This window comes from Natrix helvetica (assembly GCF_964273705.1).
Source record: "Natrix helvetica genome assembly, chromosome: 15".
NCBI lineage: Eukaryota > Metazoa > Chordata > Lepidosauria > Squamata > Natricidae > Natrix > Natrix helvetica.
The window spans coordinates 1,300,417-1,325,991 of record NC_138565.1 but is presented as its reverse complement, the minus strand read 5'-3'; the positions used below and the strand labels follow the sequence as shown (position 1 = coordinate 1,325,991).

General features: G+C 57.7%; 5 protein-coding genes across 19 annotated transcripts in view; 3 read left to right on the top strand and 2 right to left on the bottom strand.

The window, feature by feature from the left end:
- The window catches only part of NDOR1 (NADPH dependent diflavin oxidoreductase 1), a 32,312-nt gene extending 12,198 nt beyond the window's left edge, over window positions 1–20,114 (top strand). For 4 of the 7 annotated variants that reach the window (XM_081967414.1, XM_081967417.1, XM_081967413.1 and 1 more), the window contains 3 exons: window positions 358–479; window positions 2,266–2,360; window positions 3,865–4,101. In XM_081967414.1, the coding sequence (XP_081823540.1) occupies window positions 358–479; window positions 2,266–2,360; window positions 3,865–4,009 (362 nt within the window). In that variant the 3' untranslated portion in view covers window positions 4,010–4,101. Of the gene's footprint in view, window positions 1–357; window positions 480–2,265; window positions 2,361–3,864; window positions 4,102–15,682; window positions 15,880–16,091; window positions 16,153–19,960 lie in introns of those variants that run through there. The other 3 variants (XM_081967419.1, XM_081967416.1, XM_081967418.1) reach the window with 3 other exon arrangements.
- LOC309399688 (ring finger protein-like) lies at window positions 5,120–7,460 on the top strand. Its single transcript, XM_081967747.1, has one exon. The coding sequence runs from the start codon at window positions 5,502–5,504 to the stop codon at window positions 6,534–6,536; it is 1,035 nt and encodes a 344-aa protein (XP_081823873.1). The 5' UTR covers window positions 5,120–5,501; the 3' UTR covers window positions 6,537–7,460.
- Window positions 8,638–14,682, bottom strand: RNF208 (ring finger protein 208). The gene is made up of 2 exons (XM_081967422.1): window positions 13,872–14,682; window positions 8,638–11,950 (listed from the first exon to the last, which is right to left on the bottom strand). The coding sequence occupies exon 2, from the start codon at window positions 11,300–11,302 to the stop codon at window positions 10,502–10,504; it is 801 nt and encodes a 266-aa protein (XP_081823548.1). The 5' UTR covers window positions 11,303–11,950; window positions 13,872–14,682; the 3' UTR covers window positions 8,638–10,501.
- Window positions 17,633–25,575, bottom strand: part of GRIN1 (glutamate ionotropic receptor NMDA type subunit 1) — a 60,862-nt gene continuing 52,919 nt past the window's right edge. For all 9 annotated transcript variants that reach the window (XM_081967398.1, XM_081967403.1, XM_081967396.1 and 6 more), the window contains one exon: window positions 17,633–17,645. The gene's annotated coding sequence lies outside the window, so the exon portion shown is untranslated. The remainder of the gene's footprint in view (window positions 17,646–25,575) is intronic.
- Window positions 21,584–25,541, top strand: RNF224 (ring finger protein 224; the record flags this gene model as incomplete). Its single annotated transcript, XM_081967087.1, has 3 exons — window positions 21,584–21,846; window positions 23,386–23,461; window positions 23,799–25,541. 3 exons carry the CDS (start codon window positions 21,584–21,586, stop codon window positions 24,360–24,362), a joined length of 903 nt encoding a protein of 300 aa, XP_081823213.1. The 3' UTR covers window positions 24,363–25,541.

Below are 25,575 nucleotides of genomic sequence, written 5' to 3'. Positions count from 1 at the left end.
TTTTAGCAGCACCGTGAATGGCTGCGGTTAGAAGTGCTTACGGTTCAGCTGCTTTTATTCCAGCTGTCGGCCCTTAAATGCACCACATGCCCTCCAAAGATTCCGTTATTTTATTTTTATTTATTTTTTATTTGCCCGCACTTTGCTCAGGCGGGAACCGGGACTGGCCCTGCTTCCCTGTCCGGAGTAACATTGATCCCGGTGCTCATCCGGCCTCCCTTAGACAATAGCTCTGCCCAGGAGGAGCCTGGCCATTCCAGAGAGCTTGTACGGAACAGGCCAGGCTGCCCCTGAACGCGCCGTCGGCTGCTCCGGCTGTCGCCCTTCCTAATGCCGTCCCCATTTGCCTTCCCTCAGGAGGGAACTGCCTCTTCTTCGGCTGCCGAAACAGAGCCAGAGATTTCTACTGCCAGGCGGAGTGGGAAGGACTGGTGGAGAGGGGGCTCCTGGCGCTCTTTGTGGCCTTTTCCCGCGATCAGGTAAATCCCGCACTCGCAGCTTCGTGCACCAGTGAACCCCGGATGCAGGGGTTTGTTTCTCCGCCAGGGTCGCCAAGAAGGGCCTCCAGGAGTCAGAGCAGAAAGGGGGGGAGAGCGGGCAAGAGGAATCGCCCCCCTCGGAAACTTTGGATTTCAGCTCCCGCGAAAAATCCATCTGCGCCAGATCCAGGAAGACTCTGGAACCGCCCTTTAGAAGGCCGGAAGGAGGAGCCCTGTTTGCCCTCCTGGGGGTGGGTGGGGGGAGCCGTACCCTCTGCTTTTCCTCTGTGCCAGCTGATTCCGTGTCTTGGTCAGCTCGGCCCCTTCGGCTGGCTCTGGGGCCCTGCCTCCCCTTGGAGGAGCCGGCCTCTGTGGCAGGTTCTTGCTGAAGGCGGCCAGGCTCTGTCTGGCCTTTGGCTGGTGACGTCCAGGAAAAGCAGCAGGCTGGGGTACTTTGGGTGACCAGATCCAACCGTCCTCCTGCTTTGTCCCTCTGGAGCAGAAGGGGCCCCATCTCCGCCAGGTACGCTTAGCCTGGCGCTTTGATTCATTGTTGTCCTGACACTGAATAAATACAGAGCTCGGTACGCCAAGACCGTTGCCTGTTTCCAGTGCCAGGCGGGTCTGACTCCGTCTTCCTCCTGCATTAACTGGCCAAGGATCTGTCTTTGTGGGCCAAAGGCCTCCGGTGCTCTCCCTAGTGGCGGTATCAGATTTTTTAAAATCCACATGACGGCAAGAGTCCTTCTGGAGGCTCCAGGAAGAGGTTACCGCTCAGGAAATAGCGCTGGGCTTGGGGGTGTAATAGCCCAGCTTCAGCCCTTGCCTCTGGCGTTACCTCTATCCCATTTCTGCAAGCAGGTGGGGGAACCGCGTGGTGGGAACGCTTCCTTCCCTTTTGCAAATGCTCAGCCTGCCGAAGGGGCTCCTGGCCATCTCCTTCCCCTTGCGGCATACTTTCAAAGGCCAGAGGGTGAGCCCAGCCTGTGGTCTCCCGGGACTGGCATTTGGATGGGGCTCACGCCCAGGAAGAGGTGGCACAGGGCGTTTCTGCTGAACGTGCAGCCTGGCTCTGGTCCGAAAGCTGCCTTTGGAAGGAGGCCGGGAGGAGAACAATTACAGGAGGGGCCCTGTGTCCTCACCCAGCTTCCTGCGGCGGCTGCCAGGGGACACACAGTCGGGGTGGCCTTTTTCTGAGAGAGTCTGAGCGAGCTTTGTGGCTCCACACGTGGGAAGTGCTTCCCTTCGTCACCACCTTCCCAGGAACTCTGAGGCCGGGCTCCTGGGGAGCCTCGGCTGGGCTGCCGCTGTCGGAGACGCTCCGGTTGTTTTTTTCGCCCGGAGTTGGATTCGGTTTTCCATGTTGTTGAGGCTCCTGAGCCGCCTGTTTCTTTTGCCCAGGGGAAAAAAAGATAGGAGAGATCATGCCCGATTGTAGCAGGAGGAAAGCCAGATCCCCCTGACTGCGTGAGGAAGAATGGTGTTTTCCCTGCTTCGCCCTCTCTCTCTTTATTGCACAACCCCTGAGCCCCCTGGGCGTGTTTCCCTAGCAATGCCCATGCCCTACGTGAAATAGTCCTCCTTGCCCAGCTTCCCCTTGTTCCAGAGGCCCCTCTTAGTGCCCCTGTGCGATTGCACCCCGAACCCACTTAGGAGTCGGCCAGGTCCGGGGGCTCCCAAGGGGGACGTTTGGAAGCAGCCCCTTCCTTCCCTCTGCTCGCTCTGCCCCTTATTGGAGCCTGGAGCCCCTGGGGTTGCCGGAGCTCTCACGGGGGTCTCTCCACAGGAAGAGAAGATCTACGTCCAGCACCGGATCCGAGAGAAGAAGGAGCTGGTGTGGGAACTGGTGGCGCACAAGGAGGCCCACGTCTACTTATCTGGGTGAGTACCAGAAAGCGGCCGGAAGAGTTAAGCCAGTGCCCAATTACCCTCCGCACGGAGAAAACCGGCTCCCATTGACAAGGTTTAGCGTACCCAGGAATAAATGCCACTGCCAGTGGAACCGCTCAGGGATAGGCCTGGGGCTTTGCACTCTGCACTTTCCCCCTTTCCTCTTGGCAAGCACGACTGGACAGAGCCCAGGCGAAGGATTCCTGGCGCCCAGGGACAGGAGGGATGAACATGGAGGGATGCCAGAATCTAGAGCAAACTCACATTCACGGGAAGCCCCCCAGCAAAGGGGTCAGCTTCGGGGCACAGCTAAAGGCTGCCTTTGCTTACCCAGTCCTGTGCTACATTCCTCCTTTTCCCCACACACAAAGCTCCAGCCGGGGCTGCCCCCAATCCACGTGTTTGGAATTGCGGCCTCATCCATCGCACCCTCTGGAAATGGGCCTTGGGGGCAGAGAGGGAGGCTGGTATGGGTGGTTTTCTGGGGCAGAAGGCCCGAGGGGATCAGGCAGCAGTGCTGAATCAGTGGCCACAGCTTCTGGGCATGGAGTTGAGCTTTTGCGATGGCAAGAGCTGCCGACTGAATGGGGCTTAACCCTCCGTCCTCCTTCCCACCTTGGGCTCCAGCCTTGCTTTTATGTCTGCACGGATTCCGGCCTGGTGGGGCTTCCCGGGTTTCAAAGCCTGGGCTTCTTCCAACGTGGGGCCTGTCTGGAGAATCCTGGACGGAAACTCTTGATTCACCTTCCTGCCCAGGCCAGGGTGGAGGCCACGCCAAGCCCGTTCTGGGGGTAAAACGGGTTTTTTCACATTTCTGGAGGACGAACTGGGCGTTGTGTGGTTAGCCCAGATGTAGGTCGCACATCTGGAGCTGTCTCCTCAAAGTTACCTGGAGTTTTAAAAGTGATAACCGTCAAACATTCAAAGCAACTTCACTCACGCCAAAAAAGAAAATCTATGCCAGGAGTTTCCAAAAACGCTTTCCTGAATTGGTGACTTCCCTTTACTCCCCCCCCCCTCCGCCCCCGAGATGTTTAAATGTGTTTCTAGGATTTCTTTTAATCCCTAAAAAAAAAGTGTAACACCTGCTGTTCCGACATTTGATACTTGGTATTATTTTATACAGAATTTGCATTAGATTTTTGTACAATTTCTCGGCTTTGTAAGCATTGAGGTGGAAACAACACGCGGGGATCCGTCTACGCAGATTTGGTCCCGGTCTCCTCTTTCCATCCGCTTTAAGTAGCTTCATCCGAAGGAAGGTCTGGCTCCGCCTTGGCAACGCAGCTGAAGGGCGATTTGAGCCTGAGCCGCCCCAGGGGCATAGTGGACTCTTCTCTGGTATCCTCAGCTGGCTCCTTCTGGGGTGGGCCAGGCCGAGCTGAAACGTTGCCCCTGGCTGCAGCCCTTCCGGAGCTCCTGCCAGCCCACCAGGCCCTGAGCCTTTGCTGTCCCCCCACTTCCTCCTCCTGTTACGGCAACCCTTCTCTTCCAGAAATGCCAAGCAGATGCCGGAGGAAGTGGCGGAAGCCCTGAAGTTTGTTTTCCAGTCGGAAGGAGGCCTCTCTGCTCCAGAAGCGGAGGAGTATCTTGCCCGCTTGGCACAAACCCACCGCTTCCAAGCTGAGACCTGGTCTTGAGCTGCCACGGAGTCTGGGATGGATGGGGAAGGACTGAATTGTTGTAGCGCTGCCGTGATCTCAACCAATAAATCGGGCCATCGTAGCCTCTGACCGCTCTGCTCTTGCCTTTGACCGTGAGGGGGGCTGCCTGGCACTGACCAGAGGTTTCGCTCTTGCCTGAGAAAACACCAGGGGAGCCCTAATGATATTAGGATTCCCCTTTTGTGGCTTGTGGGACCTCATGCGATCGCCTCGGCTACCCTACAGAGTTTGCGAAAACATCCACTGGGCAGGGAATTCATTCTTTTTCTCACAGTAGAATTTCTTCACGGTGGGCAAAAGGGGGGAACATCATGTTTTCTTCTCAAATCTGGGGGGGAAGGTGTCAAGAGATGAAGGGAAAAGTGGAGGAAAGTCTCTCCTTTGAGTAGCTGCCCCAAGCAGCCCCAGAGGTTCCCAGGCCCTCACCATCACTTCCCTGGCTCTGGCTTCTGGCTTCTGGCCAGAGGGGTGGGCTTGGTTTGGCTGTTTTTGCCAGACTTCCCTTCTTGTCTTTGCCCTTGAAGGAAGAGTCGGGGTCCCCCAAGGCAAATCATGATGGGGCATAGGGGCTCCTGCTCCTGCAGCATCAAAGAGCTGGCTTCACCCGAGCGAGCGAGCAAGGAGGCCTTGGCACAGGCGGCTGGGAGGGGGCCGTTCAGGCCAAAGGCAGAGAGGGGGGACCAGGCCATTTAGGCCAGGAGCCAGGCCTCTCGTGCCCTCGTGCTGGGGGACAGAAACCAAGGGTAAGGTTTGCCTCCAGAAGCCTCGGCCTCCTGGTCTCTTGGGAGGATCCGGCATTCGTGGAGTCGCTGTGCAGGAGTCCCCGGGCGTCCCAGCGGCAGAGAGGACAGGAACCGAGGCCAACGGGGAGACAGGCCCAGCCTTGCTGCCTTCATTGTGCTCCTGGCAGGGACCCCTGTGAGCAGCAAAGGAGACACCCCCTCCCCTGTCTTCAGGCAGCGCTCAGCATGGCTGCTGCGGGGGCTGCTCAGAGCAGCCCCTCCTCCTCCTCCTCCAGAAAATGCGGCCCAGCCCAAAGAAGGGCAGCAGGCCAACAGAAAGGCAGCGGCCCTTGTGCTGGGCGTCCTCAACACGGAGGAACGGAAGCCGCGCCCGCCAGCATCGCTGCCCATGGAGCAACCTGGATGGCCCTACCTGCTCAGCCGGCCCCGGCCACGCCCGCTGGCCTGCAGCCGACGGAAAGCTGCTCCACCCTCCATTCAGCATCTCGGTTGTCGCAAGTCGAGAGAGGATCCCAGCTGTTGCCAGCCTTCCTGTTGGCAGGCCTTTGGGTCAGGCCGCTCAGCCGACAAGCAGAGGCAGCAGCCCTTCCCGGGCAGGAGATTCAGGCTGGGCGGGATGGAAGCGTGCCGTGTCCCCCGGGCAACTCTGGGCCCCAGAAGCAGAAGGTGGCAGCTGCTGAGCTGTTTCCGGACTGCCTTCCCTTGAAGCTGGGAGCAAGACGAGGATGGGGACGATCCCCTCGGATTCGGCCCTTGGGGGCGCAGAGGTTCACCCGGAGAAGGAGGAGTCTGAGTCCAGGGCTGCTCCCTCCTTGGGCAGCTTTCGGCAAGGCTTGCCGCAGGGAGAGTGGACTGGTCCCCAGTTGACAGAGGAGGAGGGCAAAGAGCCCAGGACCGAGCCAGAAGCAGGTGACTCCTCTGGATACAGGGAGGAGGAGCCCAGCATCGCTTCCCCCATGGGGCATCCAGAAGGAGGTCTGGGTGAGCTGGGAGTGGATTCTGGAGGGTCTCCTGTGACCAAAGAGGCCTGTGGCCCACCTGGGCTTGCAACACTTGGGCAGGAGGAGGAGGAGGAGGAGGAGAGCCACCTGCCAGGAAATGCACCCCAGCTGACTTTGGGGGAAGAGGAGGAGGAAAAGGAAGGGGCTTGCCTGCTGGGGAGCAAAGCGCTGGGCCCGGGCAGGGGGGTCCTGGGGCAGTCCTGCTGCATCGAAGCTGAGGACGCTGTGGCGGGGGACGAGCAGGAGTGCCCCATCTGCACGGAGCTCTACGACCAAGACGAGCGCAAGCCGGCCTTGCTCAACTGCAGCCACGTGCTCTGCGGCCAGTGCCTGCAGGCCATCCTTCAGGCGGGCAGTGCAGCCGACATTGGCCGCGTGCGATGCCCCATCTGCCGCCAGAAGACGCCCATGATGGAGTGGGAGATCTGCAAGCTGCAAGAGGAGCTGTTCCTGCTGAGCGCTGCCCAGAGCCCGGAGCCCCCCGCCTTCAGTCCGCTGCCACCCCGGCAGCCCGGCTTCTGGGGGGGCCTGGAGCACCACTTCCGCGTCCGCTTCCACACCAGCCGCGTGATGGGCTTCTTCCCCTGCCTCCGCTATCCAGCCTGCCTGGTGGGCGGCCTGGCGGAGCTGGAGCGCCGATGCCCCTGGTGCTACCGGACGGCTCTCTTGGCTCTGGCCGCAGCGGAGATGCTGAGCCTCTTGCTGGTCTTCCTGCCCATCCTTTTGCTGCTGCTGCTCTTCCTCATCCTGGACAAGTAGGACTCCCGCTGGCCTGGCTCGGATCCAGGGGGCTGCGAGCGAGCGAGGAAGGGTGGGGGCCTCCAGCACAGCCTGCGAGTGAGGAAGGGCCCGAACTCCAGGCTGTTCTCTGCGTGGCCTCCCTGGGAACTGAGCATGTCATGGCGTGTTGCCCGCTCCTCCAACCAAGCAAGAAACAGGCTCCCTGGGAAAGGAGGCTTTGGAAAGCAGGGGACGGTGGCATTTGGAGGGGGCGCAGCTGAATTGGAGGTGGCCCTGATGGCCTGGGGAAATGGGCTGCCGTATATGTGCCCAGCTAGGAGCCCCTGGTGCAGCAGAGGGAGAGGCTGTCCCTGGCACCCAACCGGTTGAGCTCTTGGCGGTGTGGTGTTTTGTGCTTTCCCAGGAAACCGGCCTTGTTTGGCCCATGCCAGTCCTCTTGCCCAGGCTCTCCCCACGAAGCCTCGGATCGTTGCGTCCTCAGCCCAGCTAGCAAAGACCGGAGGCTGCCCGGGAGTGTCCAGCCTTGGTGACCCAGGGAACGGTTGCTGCCGACAACATCGTCCGCTTTGTCCAGATGCAAGAGGGAAGAGAGGAAGCTGCCAGGCAATCTGGCCCAACCAAGCGCACGGGGTTTCTGGCTTGGCGTGACTCAGCAGGTGCCAGGCGCCCTCTGCTTGCTCGGTGGAGGAGGACAGAGGCAGGAGCGGCTGGCACGGCCTGCCCCAAGCGGGGGTGGGGAGAGAGGAGGTCGGCAGCTGCCCAGAAACCCGTTGGCTGTTCTGCTCCAGCAGCCCCTGTGGATTGTCTCTCGCCAGGAGGTTTTGCAGCGGCTGCTTTCCCCAGCCTGCCCACCTGGAAGACCCCAGTGCCCCTCCCTCCCGCCCCCCTGAAAGGCAGAACGCCCGCTCTCTGGGGCAGACCCACATAAAGGCTTTCCCAGAACGGCTGTCTCGTGTGTGACTTTCTACCTGGAGCCGACTCTGCTTAGTGAGCAAATTGGGGTCCCTTCAGGGTGGCCGCCTTGGGGGGCTCATGAGTGCCTTCCCCCCTCCCCAGGATGGCGGGGAGGGGAGGGCCTGTCTGGGGGAGCCGGTTGCACGTGAAGGGTGGGAGGAAGGAGGGGTCGCCTTCCCTGAAGGGCAGGAGGGGGAGGGGGCAGGGTTACGCCACCCCAGAGCCTCTTCTCACGCGGTGTTAAGTATTATATGGCCTGGTTTCTTACTACACAAATAGGGTGCACTGCACACCTGGTGGCCCTGGGAGTCCTGTGTTGTGGGCTTGTGTCTGTGGACCCGTTTCCAGTGGCTGCTTTGCCCTCTCCTGACCCCCCCCCCAACTGCCCCACCCCTTCTAGGCGTTTCTCACTTCATTGCAAAGCTTCAGCAACAGAACCACTTCCTCTTTCCACCTTGTGGCAAGAACCGCGTGGAGGAAGAGGAACGGTGGGGGAGGCAAAGCAAGCAGCTCTTGAGTGACGGGTGACGGCCTCCTCAAGGGCCCCTCGGAGACCCACCGGAGGAGCTGAGGGCTCACAGCTTTTCCTTCAGTTGGTTCTTCAAAGCAGTTCCGGATGAGGGGATGAACCTGTCTTCCTTGGGGTCCTCCAGTTGCGCTGGCTGATCAGGGCAAGGAGGGTGGTGAGCCGCCTGCTGGACTCTCTGTCTGCAGGCACAGCCAGCGGTCAGCTGAGGAAACCCCACCTCTGCGGCCCAGAGCCCGGTTCTTCCAGCGCCCCAGTCCACTCTCTGCAGGTTGGCCTCTCTTGCCCACCTCCTCTCTCTCTCTCCCTCTCTCTCCCTCCCTCTTAATCCTCTCACACAGTTGCCTCCTCCCTCTCCCTCCCTCCCTCCATCTCCCTCCCTCTTACACAGTTGCCTCCTCTCTCTTCCTCCCTCCCTCCCTCTCTCCCTCCCTCACAGTTGCCTACTCTCCCTCCCTCCTTCTCTCCTCCCTCTCTCTCACACACAGTTGCCTCTTCTCTCCCTCCCTCTCTCTCTCACACACACCCCTCCTCTCTCTCTCTCTCCCTCTCCCCCCCCTCTCTCTCACTCACACACACACACACACCCCTCCTCTTTCTCTCTTTCTCTCTCTGCGCACACATGAATGGAGAGCACATGGCTGCTTTGGTTCAGGAGCATTCTTTATTTAGATTGGGCTGAGGGTTAACGAGACTGCCAGGTATCAAACAGGATCTTCTTCGTCAGCCATCTTGTTCTCTGGGTTGATGGCTGCAGCTCCTTCTTTCCTCTCCGTCTGGGCTTTGGGTGAAGCTGGGCAACCTACCCAAGGGACAAGCGGCTGTGGGCCTTTGGCCAAGCCAACGCCAGGCCTTTCCTGAGCTGAGGTCTTCCTGGGAGGTTGGGGGTGGGGGTGGGCATGCCCAGGCAAACCACCGAGGAACTTTGCCTTCCTCAGCTCTTCCCCTTGAGATGGACTCAGGGGGGCTTGGCTCCCCATCCTCTCCCCCCCCCCCCCCCCCGTGGAAGCGAAGCCGAGAAGAGCCGGGCTAAGGCAGCTCTGCCCTTTGGCCAATGTGGGCATCCCCGGCTGGCAAGACTCAACGTCCCCCTTTGGAGGATCTTTTGGGCTCCCAGCAGGCCTCGCTCCCAGCCCTCCTCATGCTGCGGCTCCTCCACATTCTGAACCCGGCTTGACCCAGGGATGCCCCTTGGTGACCCACTGCCTTCCTGGTGGACTTCTAGAAAGACCCCACACACAGGGCAACTGAATTGTATATCTCGGCTCTCCCAGACCCACAGAACCTCAAGAGATGGGTCACTAAGGAAAGCCCTTTTTCTCTGGGGCAGGTTGGAGTCAGATCAAGTTATGGCTTTTCCTTTCTAGCTTGGCACAGAATGTTTTGTAAGATGGGCACTTCCTCCCAGACCAGCCTCCGCCAGAGGAAGTGAGCTTCCTCTTCCCTCCAGCCTGGTACTGTCATGGCATTCTGGGGATCGGCCGCCCTCTCTTTGCCCCTTCAGCTTGGGGGGGGGGGGGTTTCCATGGACGGAGGGACACCAGGGTTGTTATCAGGGCCCGGCTACAGCTGGGGAGTGGCCACACCCTGTCCGCTCCCGAAGTCGCCCTAGAGGGAAAAGAGGGCCTTCCTTTTCCTAGGAGGAGATTCAGTGTCCCGGGTGCGAGAGCCTCCATTGCCAGGGGGCTCCCCTTTCCCTTCGCCCCAGGAGATCACTGCCCTCTCGGTCCCTTTTATTCGGCAGCAAGGGCCCAAATAAGATGCATTTCTGAAACAGTGCTGAGGAATGCTTCCTCCAAAACGAGGATTAAAAATGTACACTTGTTTTCCGCTTCCCTTAAGGATTTGCATCAGGAAAACGGGGCGATTCTTTAGGAAATTCCTGTTTGCCAACGGACTTCAGTTGGCAGCACGGAGTGGACTTACAACGCTTGGCCGCAGAATCAGAAGCTTTGGCAAATAACTTAAAACTGGCGTCGGCCTTGTTTTCCAGCACAGGCCCTGCCTGGCATCGTCTCTGTATTGTTCCAGGGTCCTGCCTTGGCTCGTCTTCCCCCAACAAGCGCCCTATTCTCCCCCGCCGGGGCTGAGCCGTCAGCTGAAAGGAAAGAGGCCACATCCAACCCTTGAGTAGCCAAGCCAAGCACGGCTTGGGGTCTCTCGATGCGCAGAGGAAGGGGGTGGGGCGGATGCAAGGGGACGGCAGTGGGCGGTCGGATCTCCACAACGCTTCCTGGTGGCTCTTCCGACAGCCCCAGCCAGGAGCAAGCCCTCCCAACCAGGAGTGACTGCCCAAGATTACTTCCTCTCCTTCAAGCAGCAGCCGTCCCAACTTCAGGGGCGTCCGCAGCCAGGTAGTTGCTGATCGCGGAGGGCCAGTCTGGTCGGTGCGGGCATCTCCCAGGACCTGTGGAAGGAAGCCACCCTCTTCTCCCTCACGCAATCCCACTGCCGAGGCCGGCAAGAGATGGTGGGCAGAGCGGGGCAGGGGCGGACACACAGCTTACATGATGGCGCATGAAGAGAGCGGGTTCCGGACGTGGCAGGTGCAGGCCGCCCCACAGTACTGGCGGAAAGTCTGATAGCAGCTGCGGTCGTTCTCGCCGCTCCACTGCGCCTGGTTGGCCGAGAGCCCTTCGGCCGGCAGCCTGTTGAGGATGCTGGTGTTGACCGCCAGGGCGGCCAACCCATAGTCGGTGAAGAGCACCGTCTCCCTCTTGCATGTGGGGCAGGAGATGAACTTGTACTTGGGGCAGGACTCGTAGAGGATCTGCAGGCATTCCTCGCACACCGAGTGCAAGCAGGAGAGGATGCGCGGGCGTTTGTTGGTGAAGTTGTAGGTGTGGCCGCAAGTGGGGCACTCCAGGGGCTCGGAGGGAGTGGAGGGGTGCAGCACGTACTGGTTGACGATCACCTCATCCGAGGCCGGGGCTTGGCGGTGGTAGCAGAGGTCGGAGCTGCCCTTGCGCTGCCCTGGATACAGCCGCTCTCGCCGGGGCAGGGGCGGGGTCCGGGACAGCCCCAGAGAACCCGGGTTGTGGTCTAAAGCTGGGATGTCACCGCAGGCCTGGTTAACGATGATCTCGGAATCGGAGGGCCAGGCCCGCTTGGCGACCAGGGGAGGGTCCCGGCGGGGGGCCGGGACGTAGCGCGACTGGGAGCTCTGCAGCTCGGAGAACTTTTCAGGGTGGATGATCTTCATGGCCTCCATTTTGATGATGACCTGCTGCCCTTTCAGACATGACATGAGGAGGCTCTTCACTTTCCTATCCGCGGCTCTGTGTCCTCCGAAGGCCTCCTGCATGAGGCTAGATGGGGCTTGCGGCAAGCCAGCCTTTGAACCGGGCACGGACCATGAAGGGGCAGCGCTGGAGGGGGGCAGCAGGGCAGAGACGCATCCTGCAGCGGGGCTGCCAAAATGGCTGCGGCCTGGGCCTTCCACGCTTTCTATCCAAGGCGGGTCGTAAGGCCAGGGGCGATGTCCACACCGGGAGTTTTTTTATGCCCACAGATCCGGCTGTTTTGGGCGGCAGGGCGTTGGGCCTAGTTCCCAGGGCGGGTGCTTGGCTGGCAGGATGAGCCCTGGATGAGCCTCAGGAAAGGAGGCCGGGGAGAGCGCTGGGCTGTGCGTTGTCTTCCGCCCCGCTGGCGTGGCTGAGCCCACTCAGGTGAAGAGGAGGGGATGGGATGCGGCCGGAGTGTCCAGGGGAGGCCCGAGCACTCCCTCCCCTTGCGCCTTGGTTCCTGTTTACGTGTGGGGAGATCCTAACAACGCTCAAGAATGTGTTTTGCAAATTCCTGAGCTGTGACGTGCACCTTTCTCCACGCTCTTTCCTGAAGATCAGGTCCCAGGAAAAGGCCCCCAGGTGGGGCAGATCCTGCTCAGGCGCCAGGCAGAAGCTTTGCTCTGGGGGAGCTTCTTCACTTGGAAGTGGCACGGCCCTTCAGACCCCTGCAAAACAAAGCAGAGCAGCGCATGTCACCAGGCAGCGGGGTTTGTGGGTGCCTTTGCTCCCCCTCCCAAAGCTTAAAAGGCATCCAAAAAAACGGGGCTCCTTTTGAAATACCAGCCAGCGCGCCTGGCATCTCCCTGTGCTCTGCTACTCAACTCCCCACTGGCAATTGTCATTTCTTTTTTCTCCGTTCTTCCCCCGACTTATTCCGTGCCTCTTTCTCTTTCGGTGTCTTTACTCTCTGTGGGCTAGGAGCATTTTTAATTCTCCTCTGCCTGCTGCTATGAACCAACCATGCCAGGTGGAGCTGTGGGCCCTCTTCGCTCAGCACCAGTTGTCCCTGACCTTCCTACCCAGAGATAGCAGGGACCAAATTGGGTACCTTTTCTGTGCCAAGCATCTTATCTGGCCTTCAGTTACCACCCCTCCTTGGAGAGAGGTCTGAGAGGCCTGGAGCTCTTAACTAGGTCTGCTGCTCTGCAAGGCATTTTTGAAACCTCGGGGAGGGGGGGCGCAATACACAGGGGGGCCAGGGCATCTATGTGAAAAGATCACCCTGCAAAAGACCCTCCAGGCACTCAGGACATGGATGGGGTGCAAGGCTACCCTGGGGTCGGTGGGGGCGGCAGTGGAAATGTTTCAAAATGAGCACTGGCCTCTGAAGGCAGGTCTCCCTTCACACACACACACACCCACACGGTTTTCAGGCTGGGGAAAGGATGGGATGAGGGGCCGTGCCAATCTCTCTCCACAGCTGCCAGGAACAATCTGCTCGAGCAGCACCAGCCAAGTTTCCAAACTGCCCATAAGAGTCGCCGGTCCTTCTGCATTTGAGAGGCTGGGCCCCTGCTCCTCGTCATGGCTCTCCAGCCACAACTTGGCCACGGAGACCGATTGCAACGGCAGCCACTTCCTCTTCTGGGGCAATCTGGGAACTCCGAGAGGACAACGTTAGCCCGGGGATGGTCTCTCCTGGTGGGGACCAGGATTCCTTTAAAGACCCGAAGCGAGGGGCTTGTTGCTGAAGAAAGCAGCCTGCCCTGAAAGGCTGGGACGGGGCCCTCTGGATCGCTGTTCAAATCCTGCCTGACTTCGTCCAAATACAATTCTGAGGCATCTAAGTGACACAGCTGGTTAAGGCTCGCCCAGGGCAAGCCAGGAGGCCTTGATGGGGGACTAACGTCTTCGGATGGGGGCTTGTGAGACGGAATAATTTCCTGTTGCAATGCAATTGGGACAGTTTTGAAGTAAGGGGCTCACCGGCCCTTTAGGAGCAAAGATGAGGAGACGAAGGTGCCATGAGGTGAGAGCACCGACCCTCCCTTGCGTTTGTTCCAAGCCCGGCCAAGAGGCCTGTTTTGAAAAGGAAGGAGCGAAGGCTCACGGCCAGCAGGGACGCAGGGTTCTCTGCCCACCACTCCGTTGGCAGGTGCCTTTGGGCTACAGACAAGCTGTGCTGGCAGAGCGGGAGGAGAAGACGACCGGCTGGCATCTCCCCTCTGCCATAAAGCTCACGTACCCTTTCATCGCCTGAGCAGCTTCTGGGGACTCAGAGGTCCTGCAGCAGAAACGTCGGTGGGCACCCCAAGAGAAACGCTGCTGCGGGCCCATCTCTTCTGGGTTGCAGAGACCTTGCTGAGGGTGATGAAGGAAGGACACTAATGGAGGAGGAGGAGGAGGAGTTGCTGTGGCGTCTTTTGAGGGAAAGTGCCTGGTGAATTCAGGCCAAGGGGGTTGAGCCCACCACCCTCCTTGCAGAGGCCCGGAAGCCAACAAGCCCAGCTAGGCTGCTGCCTTTGTAGAGGAGGCTGCTGGTGGGGCCTCGCTATTCCGGGGCCCATCGTGTTTGGCCCGAGGCAGATGCTCAACCCGTTGTTCGTGGGCATCACCCCCCCCCTCATCGCGCTCCCAGATCCTCACCTCTGGCGGTTCCTTCCCGGCTGTCCTGGAGCCCCGGGCATCCTCCACGGCTGGCTCCCCAGCAAGCTGGCGCCGCTCCAGCGGTTTGGCCCAGGAGCAGGTGCGTGGGGAGCGGACGCCGCGTCCTCCGGCTCAGCCGAAGCGCCCCGTAGCCGGGAAGGCACGGAGGGGGAGCGCCCGGCCGACGGGTCCTCTCTCTGGTCTCCTAGGAGCCCCCGAGGCGGAGCGGGATGCTAAGCTGCGGCCGGGCGCGACTGGTACCCAAGAGAGGCCGCAGCGGCGGCTTTGCCTCCTTTCCTTCGGCGGGCTGAAGGCCAGAGGTGCCCGGGATCGCGGGATGCCTCGGTGCCGTCTGCTTCTGGTCGATGGGGAAGCCTGGCTGCCCTCCCGCTGCCGGATGCCTGCGGCCGCCGCCTCACTCCGTCCCCCGCTCTTTCCGCAGTGAGAGCACTGCAGTGATGCAGGCAGAGCCGCTCGCTCGGCTCACGTTTCCCTCAATCAGCAGCCGCCGCCGCTGGCCCGACCTCGCGGGCTGCGCTGCCTTAGCGCCCGCCCGCCCGCTCCTGCCAGCCGCGCTGCGGAGAAGCTCGGGTCTTCAGGTCGCGCAGGAAGAAGAGCCGCGCCGGCCTCTGCTCCGCCTTCCTCGCTCGCTGGCCCGGCTGGCCGTTGTGAATTTGCCCTTGGAGGCGGTGGTGGCGGCAGTTGCAGCAGCTTCCTTCCGGCTGCCGGGTGGGCCTCCCCTCGCAGCCTGGAACGAGAGCCCTGCGGGGTAGGTCGCTCTGGAGCCCAAAGGGCAAAGCGGAGGCCAAGGGATCTCCAGCCCGGCGCAGTTTGGCGGGGCAGAGATGCCGTGGTAGCAGCCGCCCCAAGGCAGCCCCTGGCTGCTTCCATCCGCTCTTGCTCTGATGGAGCAGAGCTCAACGCACTCCCCTTCTTCAAGCCCCCCACCCCCCCCCCCGCCAGCCATCCCAAACTTGCTTAGCCTGCTCTCCCACTCCCCCCACCCATTGGGAATAGAAAGAGACACCTGGCCCCCTCCTGATTCTGGCGGGGGGGGGGTGGCAGCCTCCTTTCTAGCACCCAGGTGCCCTTCGTGCTCTTTCCACTCCCCACCTTGCAGAGTTTCCATCTTGACCTCGAGAAGAAGAAGCTCACTGAATCCCTTTTAATCCCCACCTTTGTTCCAAGTTCGTAGTAAAGTGCTTGGAAAATAACATCAGCAGTAAGGCTGCCATAAAATTGGGTGGGGTTTTGGTGTCCAGGGTGCTGTCCTGTTGCTGAGCAGATTCCTCCTGGGGGGGGGGCTGCTGGACCTTGCTAAAAGTTATTGAGGGCAAGTGGGGGTGGGGGTGGGGGAGAATCCTTTTGTTCCCTGTGGGTTTGTACCCCACATGGGTTGGGGATACCCATAGAAGGGCAGGCTGCTTGCAATTGCTCTGCCCCTCCATGCACACCTTCCCTGTTTGTGCTCCCCACCCACCCCCACCACAGGTTAATCAGAACTTACCTGGGAAATCTCCCCTGCTCTCTCCCGCTTCTTCCCATCAGGCTGAAGGGGAATAGTAATAAGGATATACTAAATAATACGATACCAGAGGATGCCTTTGTATTCTTGCACGCTGGGAATATTTGTTTCCTTTTGTTATGCCCTTTGTAGTTGTAACACAAATATGCCACATTAGACCCTTATGTTTGTATTTCCTAAGGAAAAATGCTGTTATTGGGGTCTGTAAAGTACCTGGTATTTGCTCTGTCCCCCTTCTGCCTAAGAACCTTAGTATCTCACCTTTGATCTGCTCCCTTCACAACAGGGGGCCCAATGGCCAATCGTGAGAACAGAGGAAAGAGATAAGACCAATAAAGCTAGTGAGAGTATTGTGAAGCCAGAATGCTATTTTATGATGTTTCTGACTGTATAAAAAGGAGCTACACCTTCTCTGAAGTTTATTTCTTCCCTGCATATCCTTGGGGTATGTTGGGAACAACTGGCCAGCCTGTCTTTAAACTTTGATCAAAGATTAAACACTGATCAGCCTCCGTTTTAAGTCTCATTTTTGGCTCGTGGTGACTTGGATGTGTTCTCAAACTTCTATGGGTCTCAAGTATTCTCAAACCTTTACATTTGGCACCCAACGTGAATGGAACTCGGAGGGGTCCATTTTTCTTCAAGGTAGCCACATCTGGCTTCCCTTCGAGCTGAACTCCTTTGAGGTTTGGCAGGCCTTCAACATGGGGGACTGGAAAAACTGGTGTGGGTCACAGATGATGTCAAAGAGCGCTCCGAAGTTTGGACCGGTGACATTGGCTTGGCCGGACGCCAGCAGATCCTGATTCCATCCAGACCTGAATGCCAAAGTGGCTTGAATTAGGTAGTGGGGAAGACTGTACTCTGTGAGGTGAGTAGAGATTTTTTTTTTCTTTTGGGGGGAGGAGGGGAGTGTGACCTTGTGTGTGCATGTATGAGACGAGGGAAGTTCCTACTAGAGGTTTGCCTTCTGCGTTTCTGATTATTTGGGAGAACATCTGTTGAAGATCGGGTTGAAAGGTGTGTGACTGTTGGAGTAAACATAAAAGTCTGAAGTGCAAGGGAGGGGTCTGATGTAGGAAGTCCTCTGGGGTGGCAGTCCTCTGTGCCTGCCACCCCTCATGATAAGCCTGCAAATATCATGGTCCTCCAAACTATCCCTGCTAAATATGCACCCCTCATTCATCATGATAGAAAGAATTCTATTGTTTGAGAAAAAGGGAGAAAAATGAAGGGAACAGTAATGAAAATAAAAAGTAATGAGTATTATCGCATTAAGTAGAAACTTGTTATTTAATAGACATTTGTTCTATTGTGATATGTGTATGTGTTGTGCTGCTGTAAAGGTGTTTTCCTTTTGAGCGGTTGCTGGTTGAGCATTTGTGCCTGCGGTCAGTTGCATCCTTCCCGAATTAAGATCTAAAATGCTTCAAATGCCATCCCCTCAGGAGTTGGCAGGTCACAATACTACCAGAGCAATCCTCACACCTTTTGTGCTGTTAACAGGCCAAATTAGGAAAACAAAGGAGGGGGAAAGATAACAAAAAATAAACACTGCCAGAAAGGAATATCTCTGATGTAAATCTAAGTTAGGGTATATGACTTCGGTTTTACAATGTAGTTAGATTATATGACACAAGTGATTATAATACTAAGAACATTGGCATAAAAGTAAGAGAAGGAGTTTGAGGAGTTGCGGCAAGTAGAAAGTGGGGAGATAAATGTCTTGTACCTGATAAATGGCAAATGTTGATTTTGAACACCAGGGGAGTCATGGGGGGGCTAAGGTGATGGTGTGATTTGTTTTTGGAAATTTCTGGATGCTGTGAATTATGACAGATATGTGAAACTTACTCATTTGATGCCTGTTTAACTGAAGGATGCTGCCCAGGCTTAATTGGGCTCCTGGCACCATCTTTTCAGCCAGGATCTTCCCTGGGGGAGCCAAGTGAGCCGTTGGCATTCTGGGGAAACTTGCTCAGAGTGATAACCTTACTTGGTATGATAATAGTAATAGTGAAAATAACATTGCTGCTCTCGATCATGGCTGGTTGGGCTGGGAAATTTGCTAAGCATGACTAAGAGGCAACACGGGGCAGGACAAGGGTGGAACCCTCACCACTGGGGGGGGGGGTGATAACCACAGGGAGGGGCCCAGGAGGCGGAACTGCTGGTTCCGGGACAGGAAATCCTCCGTTTCTCCTCCAGCCGGAGACTCGGTGGGCGGTCACAATGGCTGGCTTTCCTCCCTCCCTGGAGGGGGGCCATGGGGAATCAGGCCAGCTAGGCCACTCACTGTTGGCAAGAGGCAGCTGGATTGGCCCCGAGCTGACGAGAGAACCCCCCACTGACAAGGGCCACGGAAGCTTTCACAACACTGGACCAGGCCCTTAGTTGGGCCAAAGTGCTGGCCTTAACCTGAACCCAGAGCTAAACGGCTCTTGTGCTTGCCGGTCGTTGTGAGGACAATGTGGCCCAGTGTTACACGGTGACCCACTTTGGGAACCAAGAGTGAGGAGCGAGAGGAAAGTTGCATTTTCTTTTCATTTTACAAATAATTGCAAACAAACAAATAATCCCCTCAATGCCGTCAAACTATTCACTAAGTCTGCATTGCTATTACTATTAACCTTCCCTTCGTCCCTATCGCCCATCTCCTCCTACTTATGACTGTATGAGGGTAACTTCGTTGCTTGCATCCTTACCATTTATATTGATTGTTTCCTAGTGTGATTTGATTGCTTATTTGTAGCCTATCGTTAAGTGCTGTACCTTAGGATTGGTGACGAATGTATCTTGTCTTTCTGTGTACACTGAGAGCATCTGCACCAAAGGCAAATTCCTTGTGTGTCCAATCGCACTTGGCCAATGGAGAATTCTATTCTATTTATTCCCATACGCATGCACTGTTTCCTTGTTTTAAAAAAGTTATCCCTCGTATGTAGCAGTTCTTTTAATATACAGTAGTAAGATAGTGGCATCATGCACAGTTTATCCATAAGATTAGTCAACCTGCTGCCTTTTAGATAACGTCCCCCGCCTCGCCCCAGCCCCAAACTCCGCAACTCTCAAGCATTGGGGCGGAGGGAAGGGAAGCAGGCCAGGGCTAGGGGAGGACTGACCCCTAGCGTTGGCTTTGGGGAACAGCACTTGCCCTACCTACCTGTCCCTCCCTCGGGGAGAAGGGCAGCCCCGTAGACCCCACTGTCGCCCGCAATCCAGGCTCAATCCAGGCCCCTCTCGGTGGGGAGGGGGAGCCAGGCACCCTGTGGGAAGCGAAGAGCAGCCCCCCCCCAGCCTTTCTCCTTAGGAGGGACGGCCTCCATTTCCAATGGGGAGGGGAAATTTGGAGGGGGCATCCTTAGCCCCCTGCCCGGTGCGCCCTGGGATGGGGGGGGGGCGAGGCGCAGGCGGAAGGGGGGGGCACTCGGGGAAGACTCCTCCCCACCCCTGAGGTCGAACCGCTGCGGCGTCGGGTGTCCAGGAGGGGCGGCGGAGGGCTGCTGCCGCGGGGCTCTGCGCCTCGGAGGAACTTGGCTGGGCGGTGCCACTGGCGGCTCCTGCGAAGGCTGGGAGGAGGGCGCACCTGGCCGGAGGCGGAGCAGAGCGTTGGCAGAGAGAGGGCAGCGCCGGCCGGGAGGGCGGCAGGTTGAGGGCGCGTCTTCCTTCCTCCCGACAATCCTGCGAGGTAGGTCGGGGCCGCGCTGGCTGAAGCCCCCTCTCTTCCCCGGGCAGCGACAGAGAGGATGGGGTCGGGGGGGGGGGGCACCGGGGCCGCGTGGGTGTTTCCCGAAGAAGGCAGGCAGGGAGCCGAGGCGTTCACCGGTCCGTCAACCCAGGGAGGAGCTGGCCTGGGGCACCCCGAGGCTTCCACCCCTGTGTGCGCTTAGTATAGAGGTAGCCTCTGCGTCCTCCCAAGGGCGGCTGCCCCTTGGCCTTTGGCAGGAAGAAGTTCCACCGGTGCAGCTATTCCCCACCCCCAGGAAAAGCTGGGAAAGGACTTTGCAGATCCAAGCTTGGGGCTTCCAAAGGGGGCGGCAGTGCTGGAAACCCTCGGGGGGGGGGACAAATATCCCCAGGGTGATGCCCTCCCAGAAGGAAGAGCCGGGAGCCAGAGAAACAAGGTGAACAATGCAGCCTGTTGAAAGTTGTTGACCAGTGACAGCCCCACTGCCCCACCCGCCCACTTCCTCATTGCTTACTTCCTCAGTGTGCTTTTGTGCTGCTGTCACCACAAAGTATCCAGGTAACGCTGGGAAGAGCCCCCCCTCTCTCTCTCTGGGCAGCTGCCCAGGCAACAGAAGGAGCCACAAGGCCCCCAGTTAGTGCTTTGGAGATGGAGGATGTAACCCAGCCTCCCCCCCCATCCCCACCCCCAATGCCCCTTTCTGTAGGCTGCCAGTCTCCTCCTGCCCCTCTTCCAGAAGAAGCGGGATGGCTGGTTCCTGCCTTCCGCCATAATTTTACCAAAAGTTAGTTTCCATTCGATTCTTTTTAATGCCTCCTTTCTTGCTTTTCAACATGGGGAAATTGCTGACAATAAAATCTCCTTTCTGTCCCCAAGCGCTGCTTATTTTCACTGGTGACTGGACAAGAGAAGCAGCAGCTGGGCGGGGCCAGGACCCCCCCATAGGGACCGCCGCAGCCGCTGCTCTTCCGGGAGCGTCAGAGCCATGGACCGGGGATTCACCATTGAAAACCCCTACGCCAGCGTCAACCTTCCGCGGGCTCAACTGAAGGACGGCTTCCTGGGATACTACCTGGGGGAGGACGCCAGTCCCAGCGCCTTGCCCCCCTTCTCGGCAGCCCCAGAGAAAGAGGCAGGCCCCAAACCTCCCTCTCTGGCTTGGAACGGCCAAGTGCAGGCAGAGTCGCAAGCCAGACCCACCAACCCCTATGCCAGCCTCAGGGTGCCCAAGGCAGATGCTCCGGAGCCCTTCCGCTGGAAGAACCAGGAAGAGGCAGCTCCGGATCCCGTCTGCTGCAGCTGCTGTTGCTGCTCTCCTTGCTGCAGGAAGTGCTGCTGCTGCTGCGTCTCCTAATCGAAGAGCAGTTGAGGCTGGATGTGACGGCTGCGCTCACCTGCCCCACACCTGGGCACCGCCCTCCCTCTGCGAGAGTGGTTGTGCCCTGATGCCTGGGAGGCCTAAAGGAACAGTCAACTTTTCTTTCTCCCGTTTCCCTTGAGGGTAGCAGGGGGAGGGCGGCCTGGGCCAGCCTTCGATGGAGAACAGGGAAAAGGTTCCCCTGGCAGATGAAGAATAGGCATGGCACGAACCCTGATCTGGAGATGGGAGCCGGATTTGCTCTCTGCCTGAGAGGACCAGCCTTCGGTGCCTTCCCTTGGGCCCCCCCTGCCTTTTCCCTGGAAGGAAGTGGCTAGGAGACAAATGGAGGTGGAGAGGGCGCTGGACTCGGGCAGGTGTGTGTGGCTGCCCCTGTGGAAGGCCGACCTTGCTTGCTCAGGGTGCGGCCCTTGGCCTCTGTCCTTTAAAAAAAGGGAGGTGGTGAAAGCACTCTGTCAATAACCGGGGTCATAAAACCTGCCCTTGCCCAGCCAGCATGTCTTCCTGGTGTTCATGAGAGGGGCACCCTTGCTCCCCCCCTGCTGCTCCTTCTTTGCCCATTTTCCTTATCTTCGCCCAAGGCAGCCTGGCTCGGGACTTGCTTTGTGAGCCTCCCAAGGACACGTGCTCGGAAGGTCACCTGAGGGTGTTCCTTGGCACGGCCCCAACAGGGCGAGATTCCACGTCTCCCTTGCCAACCTTGCCCCGCCAGCCTTCCTGCCTGGGACACCCTGCCTCGTTCTCTGCCCTGCCGTGACAGCTCCGCTGGGCCTCCCTTTTGGATTCTCTGGCAATGGAGGCCTCTGCCAGAGCAGGCGGTTGGGGAGCAGTTGCCTGGGGGCTTTGGGGCTGCGTCTCCAAAGCTGCAATGGGGGAGCTGACTTCCGGGGGGGCTGGAAAGCAGAGCCCAGCTCTGAGCCGAGGAGGAGAAGCGAAATTCAGCGCATCAACGCACAGTAAGAGGAGTGGCGCTGCGTTCGGTTTCTGCACTGGGCAACCCACCAACCGTCGGCTCATCCCTTGGGAGGTTTTCCGGTTCCTTCAATAGCGGTGGAGCATCTCTTGTCCGGCCTTCTTCCGTGGGAGACATTCGGAGGCATTTCTGCCTTGAAAATGAGCCCATGTGGAACTCTTACGACGTAGCCAAGCATCACCGCAGGAAATACTTTATGGCATTTTGTATGATGATAAATCTTAACGTCGCCAAAAAGTTTTATAAAATTTGCCACATTTCAATTCCGCTCCGGAGTCACACGTTCTGGATTTCGGAGACATTCTGTAAATTAGTCGTTTTGAAGTACTTGGTCCGAAACCTTTCGCCCTCCGGTCAGTTTCGCCCAGTCACGGGAAAGGAATCCGGGTGGAAGCAGGTGGAGGTTTCCAGGTTGGGGGGGGGCAAAGGGGACTCTCGGCTTCCTCCCTTCCTGCTGTCACCGGCTAAAGGGGAGCTAAGGGCTCAGATGCATCCAGAAATTGGTCAGTGCAGCAGCAAGTAGCGGAAGGCAGGCAGCTAAATGCTTCCCTCCTCTGAGCCCATTGAAATGAAGCACACACACACACGCACACCGGTTCTATGAAGGGCTGAGGAATGTGGCCAGACGGGTGCCTGCCCCACTGCTGGCTGTTTGTTCAGGAGGAAGCCAGGCAAGAGAGGGCTTGCTTTGGCTCTGGACCACAGCAGCGCTTTTCCTCCCTTGGCCTTTCCTTCCCCCGCCCCATTCCTTGTCTTGCAGTGAGGCTGCTTCGTGAAGTGGGGCACCCTAGAAAGTCTATGCCCCATGTGGGCAAGGCTTTACAGGGTTGGCCCATGGTCTCTTCTGCCCTCCAATCTCCATCATTGCCGCCAGAAGGCAGGGCAACACATCCGGCAGCAGCCCTTCCGGGAAGACTTTGGACAAGCAGCCTCTGTTCAGCCCAGTGCCCTCCTTGGTGGGGCCTGACTTCTGGGGAGGGGGCAGAGACCCTGCCTGGACTCTCTGGCAGCCAAATATCCAGTCTTGTCCGTGGGAAGAGGGGGATCTGAAGGACGGGCAAAGCATCTCTGGGTCTGAAGCAGTCCCGTTCTCTTCCGGCTTCCTTTTATTGTTCAGTCCATTTGGGAATTACGGGAACATTATGGAAGAAACAGGTGGTCCCACTCTGAACTTTTCAGAAATGCGGAATCGTTACTTAACTTCCTTCTCTTTCTTTCACAAGGCAATTTACAATAAATGCTTAATGCGGCCTATCTAGGAAGCCAGTAGAGTGCCAGCTCAAATAGCAGGGACCAGTCTCTTTGGCCTTAAAGCTGCCAATGAGAGGCTGAGTGGCATTTTAAGATTTGCCCAAAGAGGAGCAGCCTTCCTGCAGAGGAAGGAGTCCTAGGTATGAAGCTGCTGGTGAAAAGTCCCCTTGTAGACCCCTGGCCAAGGTTGGCATCCATAAGGCTAATATGAATCTGCAGAAGGAGCCACTCTACCAGCAGCCTCGCCTCCCATGCAACCCCCCCCTCCACGCCTCTTGTTGCAAGCCGTGTGCCCCCCCCCCGACTGTTCTCCAGTTGCCCAAGGAGCTTCTCTGACGGGCTCACCTGAAGCTCCTCCTCCAGCATCCTCTCTCTCCAGGTATTCTTCTCCCAGGCTCTGGGACAGTCCTGGACTTAGGATAGAACAGTCTCTCTCTCCCCCCCTCTCTTTCAGTCCTAGGGGTCCTTTCTCCCGTGGGTGGGAGGTGAGCACTTCAGGTGCAGAAGGTGGTTTCATGACCGACATCCAGGAGTGTGCTGGTGGGAGGAGTTGGAGGAGGCAGGCAAGGAAGGAGCCTCTTGTTGTGTTTCTGTGGCTATTGTTGGCCAGGGCACCTGTAACTCTATCTTAGCCTCCTCCTGGTAGATACAGTCCCAGCAACTGTGCCTGAAATGTGAACCTCTGGTATAATTTAACAGCGTGAAAGGCCGTGGCCAGAAGCTGTCAGCCTCTCTTTTCTTTTTGCCGGAGGAGAGCGAAGATGCAGCAGGAAACGTAAGTTTCTCCCACAGAGACCAGCCTGCCAGCTGAGCAGCCCAGTCGGCCTCCGCTCTTTGGCTTTGGGTAAGGTGAGCCCTTATCGTGGCCTGCTGACCACAGCCTGGAGGCCATTTGCGGAGGTCGCCCCTTTTGGGGAGCTGCACTTGGGAGGGGTTCCCATCTAACCTTCTTGCTTTTCACTTGAATGAAGGCTCTTAAGTGACTGGCTATCCCCCCCCCCCTCTCACTCTAGTTCTGAGCTTTAGAAACAGATTCGGGAGTAGATGTAGGAGTTTCAGGCTGACGGGCGTTCAGCAGCAGGCAGATTTGAAAGAGTGGCGATTGAGACCAGCTGGAGCTGCTGCCCAAAGTCCCGTCCACATCTGGCCCTGACCAACTCCTCCCTTGGGTTCCTCCCTGCAGGACTGCTCTGCCTTCCAGGCATGAGGACGACGAGGCTGCCAAGCCCGGCCCGGAGGCCGCCATCCCCACTCCCGGCAGCCTCAAACTGGAGTGCGTCATCTGTTACTGCGGCTATGACCTCTCTGCCCGCCTCCCTCGCCGCCTCTACTGCGGCCACACATTTTGCCAGGCCTGCATACGCCGCCTCAATGTAGCGGCCAGCGAGCAGTGGTGGATTCGGTGTCCCCAGTGCCGCCAGAACACCCCTACCCCACGCGGAGGGGTGGCAAGGCTTGACTTGGACCTCGTGGCCTTCCTCGCCGTCAAGTCCGAGAAGGCGCTTCCCCAGCAGGGAGGCCGGCTGCAGCTGGAGCAGTTCTCCAAGGAGAAGCCGGTCGTCACGGAGCAGCCGAGCGGCTCGTGCCAGGACGTTGTACCTCAGCCCCAGCCCTGCTGCTGCTGCCCCTGCGACCTCTCTCTCTGCTGTGCAACCACTGCAGCTTTTCAGAGCTGAATTAGCTCCCTGCCTACCTTGGATGGGGGGGTAGAAGTAACTGGGAAGGGAGGAGAAGCATTTGCTCGTTGCTGGAAATTCAGATCCCAGGATTTTCTGAAAATCTTTTTGCTGCATCTTGCAGGGCTTTCCTGGCCTGGTGGTTTTCTAGCACAATCTCCTAACCAGCCCAGGGGCTGCGTGCGAGTCCTCCAGCCCCAGATCCTGCACCAGCTCCTCCGTGCTTGCTTGGCGATGGCAAGCTGGGCATTGCTACAGAGTGTAGCCAGCTGGTCCTGATCCTCAAGTTGCGTTCTTAGTGAGGGGCTTTATTGTTTTCTTAATTGCAAGTGCCAGTCCGAATACATCCGATGGCTCCGACTGTGCCTCTCGTCTCTTTTTAGTCAGTCACAGGCTGCTTCCGGAGAGGCACTAGGTCTGGAATGGCTGCCGTTTCTACACGGAGAGTCATTTGCCTGAAATGGTACAGGGTTCCCTGCTTAAGCAAGGGGGGTCCTACTAGAAGACCTCCAGGGTCCCTCCAACTCTCCAGTTCTGTCGTTCTGCTCTCCTCCCCTCTTTTACCTCCCCCTGGGCACCAGGCGTCCTTGGAGTAAACACCCCCAGCCCTTCTCTGTTTTCCATTTGGGAGAACCTGCTTGGGGCTGAACCTCAAGAGGGTCTCTACACACACTTTGACTCTGTAAGTTTTGTAATATATTTTTTTTTTTAAGTTAGTCTCTTCTTCAAAAAAATGAGACGTCTTTTCTGACGGTTCGCAAGTGAAAGAATATCATACTGCTACGCTGCTGCAATAGTAATATTAAAGTATTTTCTGATATGAATTATGTCATAAGTAAAAGAAAATAATGTTAAGGTTGATCATCTACAGAGCTGTTAATTTCCTGAGGAGTCAGTACTGGACAGTAAATGTTGATTTTCAAATCTGTGATACCTGCGTTCTTCTCGGTTAAAAGGTTGTTTCTCAGCTCCATCCCCTTCATTTCACTTGTCGAATTCGGCACCGGTGAAAATGCTGAATTTATCCCGACTTGGATGTTTGAATGACAAGCAGCCGTATCAAATCACGAAGGGATCCAAAAGATTTGGCTGCTTCTGCTTTCCTGACACACCATTATTGGATCTGTCAAGTTATATTTTAGCTTGAGATGCCCTGGTTGTTTTTAATTAAAACTCACAAACCTGCTTTTCCAAATATGAACCTGATCGTGAT

What these genes read in the sequence shown, in the direction of transcription:
- LOC309399688 (XM_081967747.1), top strand. Translation starts at nt 5,502, where the DNA reads ATGGGGACGATCCCCTCGGATTCGGCCCTTGGGGGCGCAGAGGTTCAC.
- RNF208 (XM_081967422.1), bottom strand. Translation starts at nt 11,302, where the DNA reads ATGCAGGAGGCCTTCGGAGGACACAGAGCCGCGGATAGGAAAGTGAAG.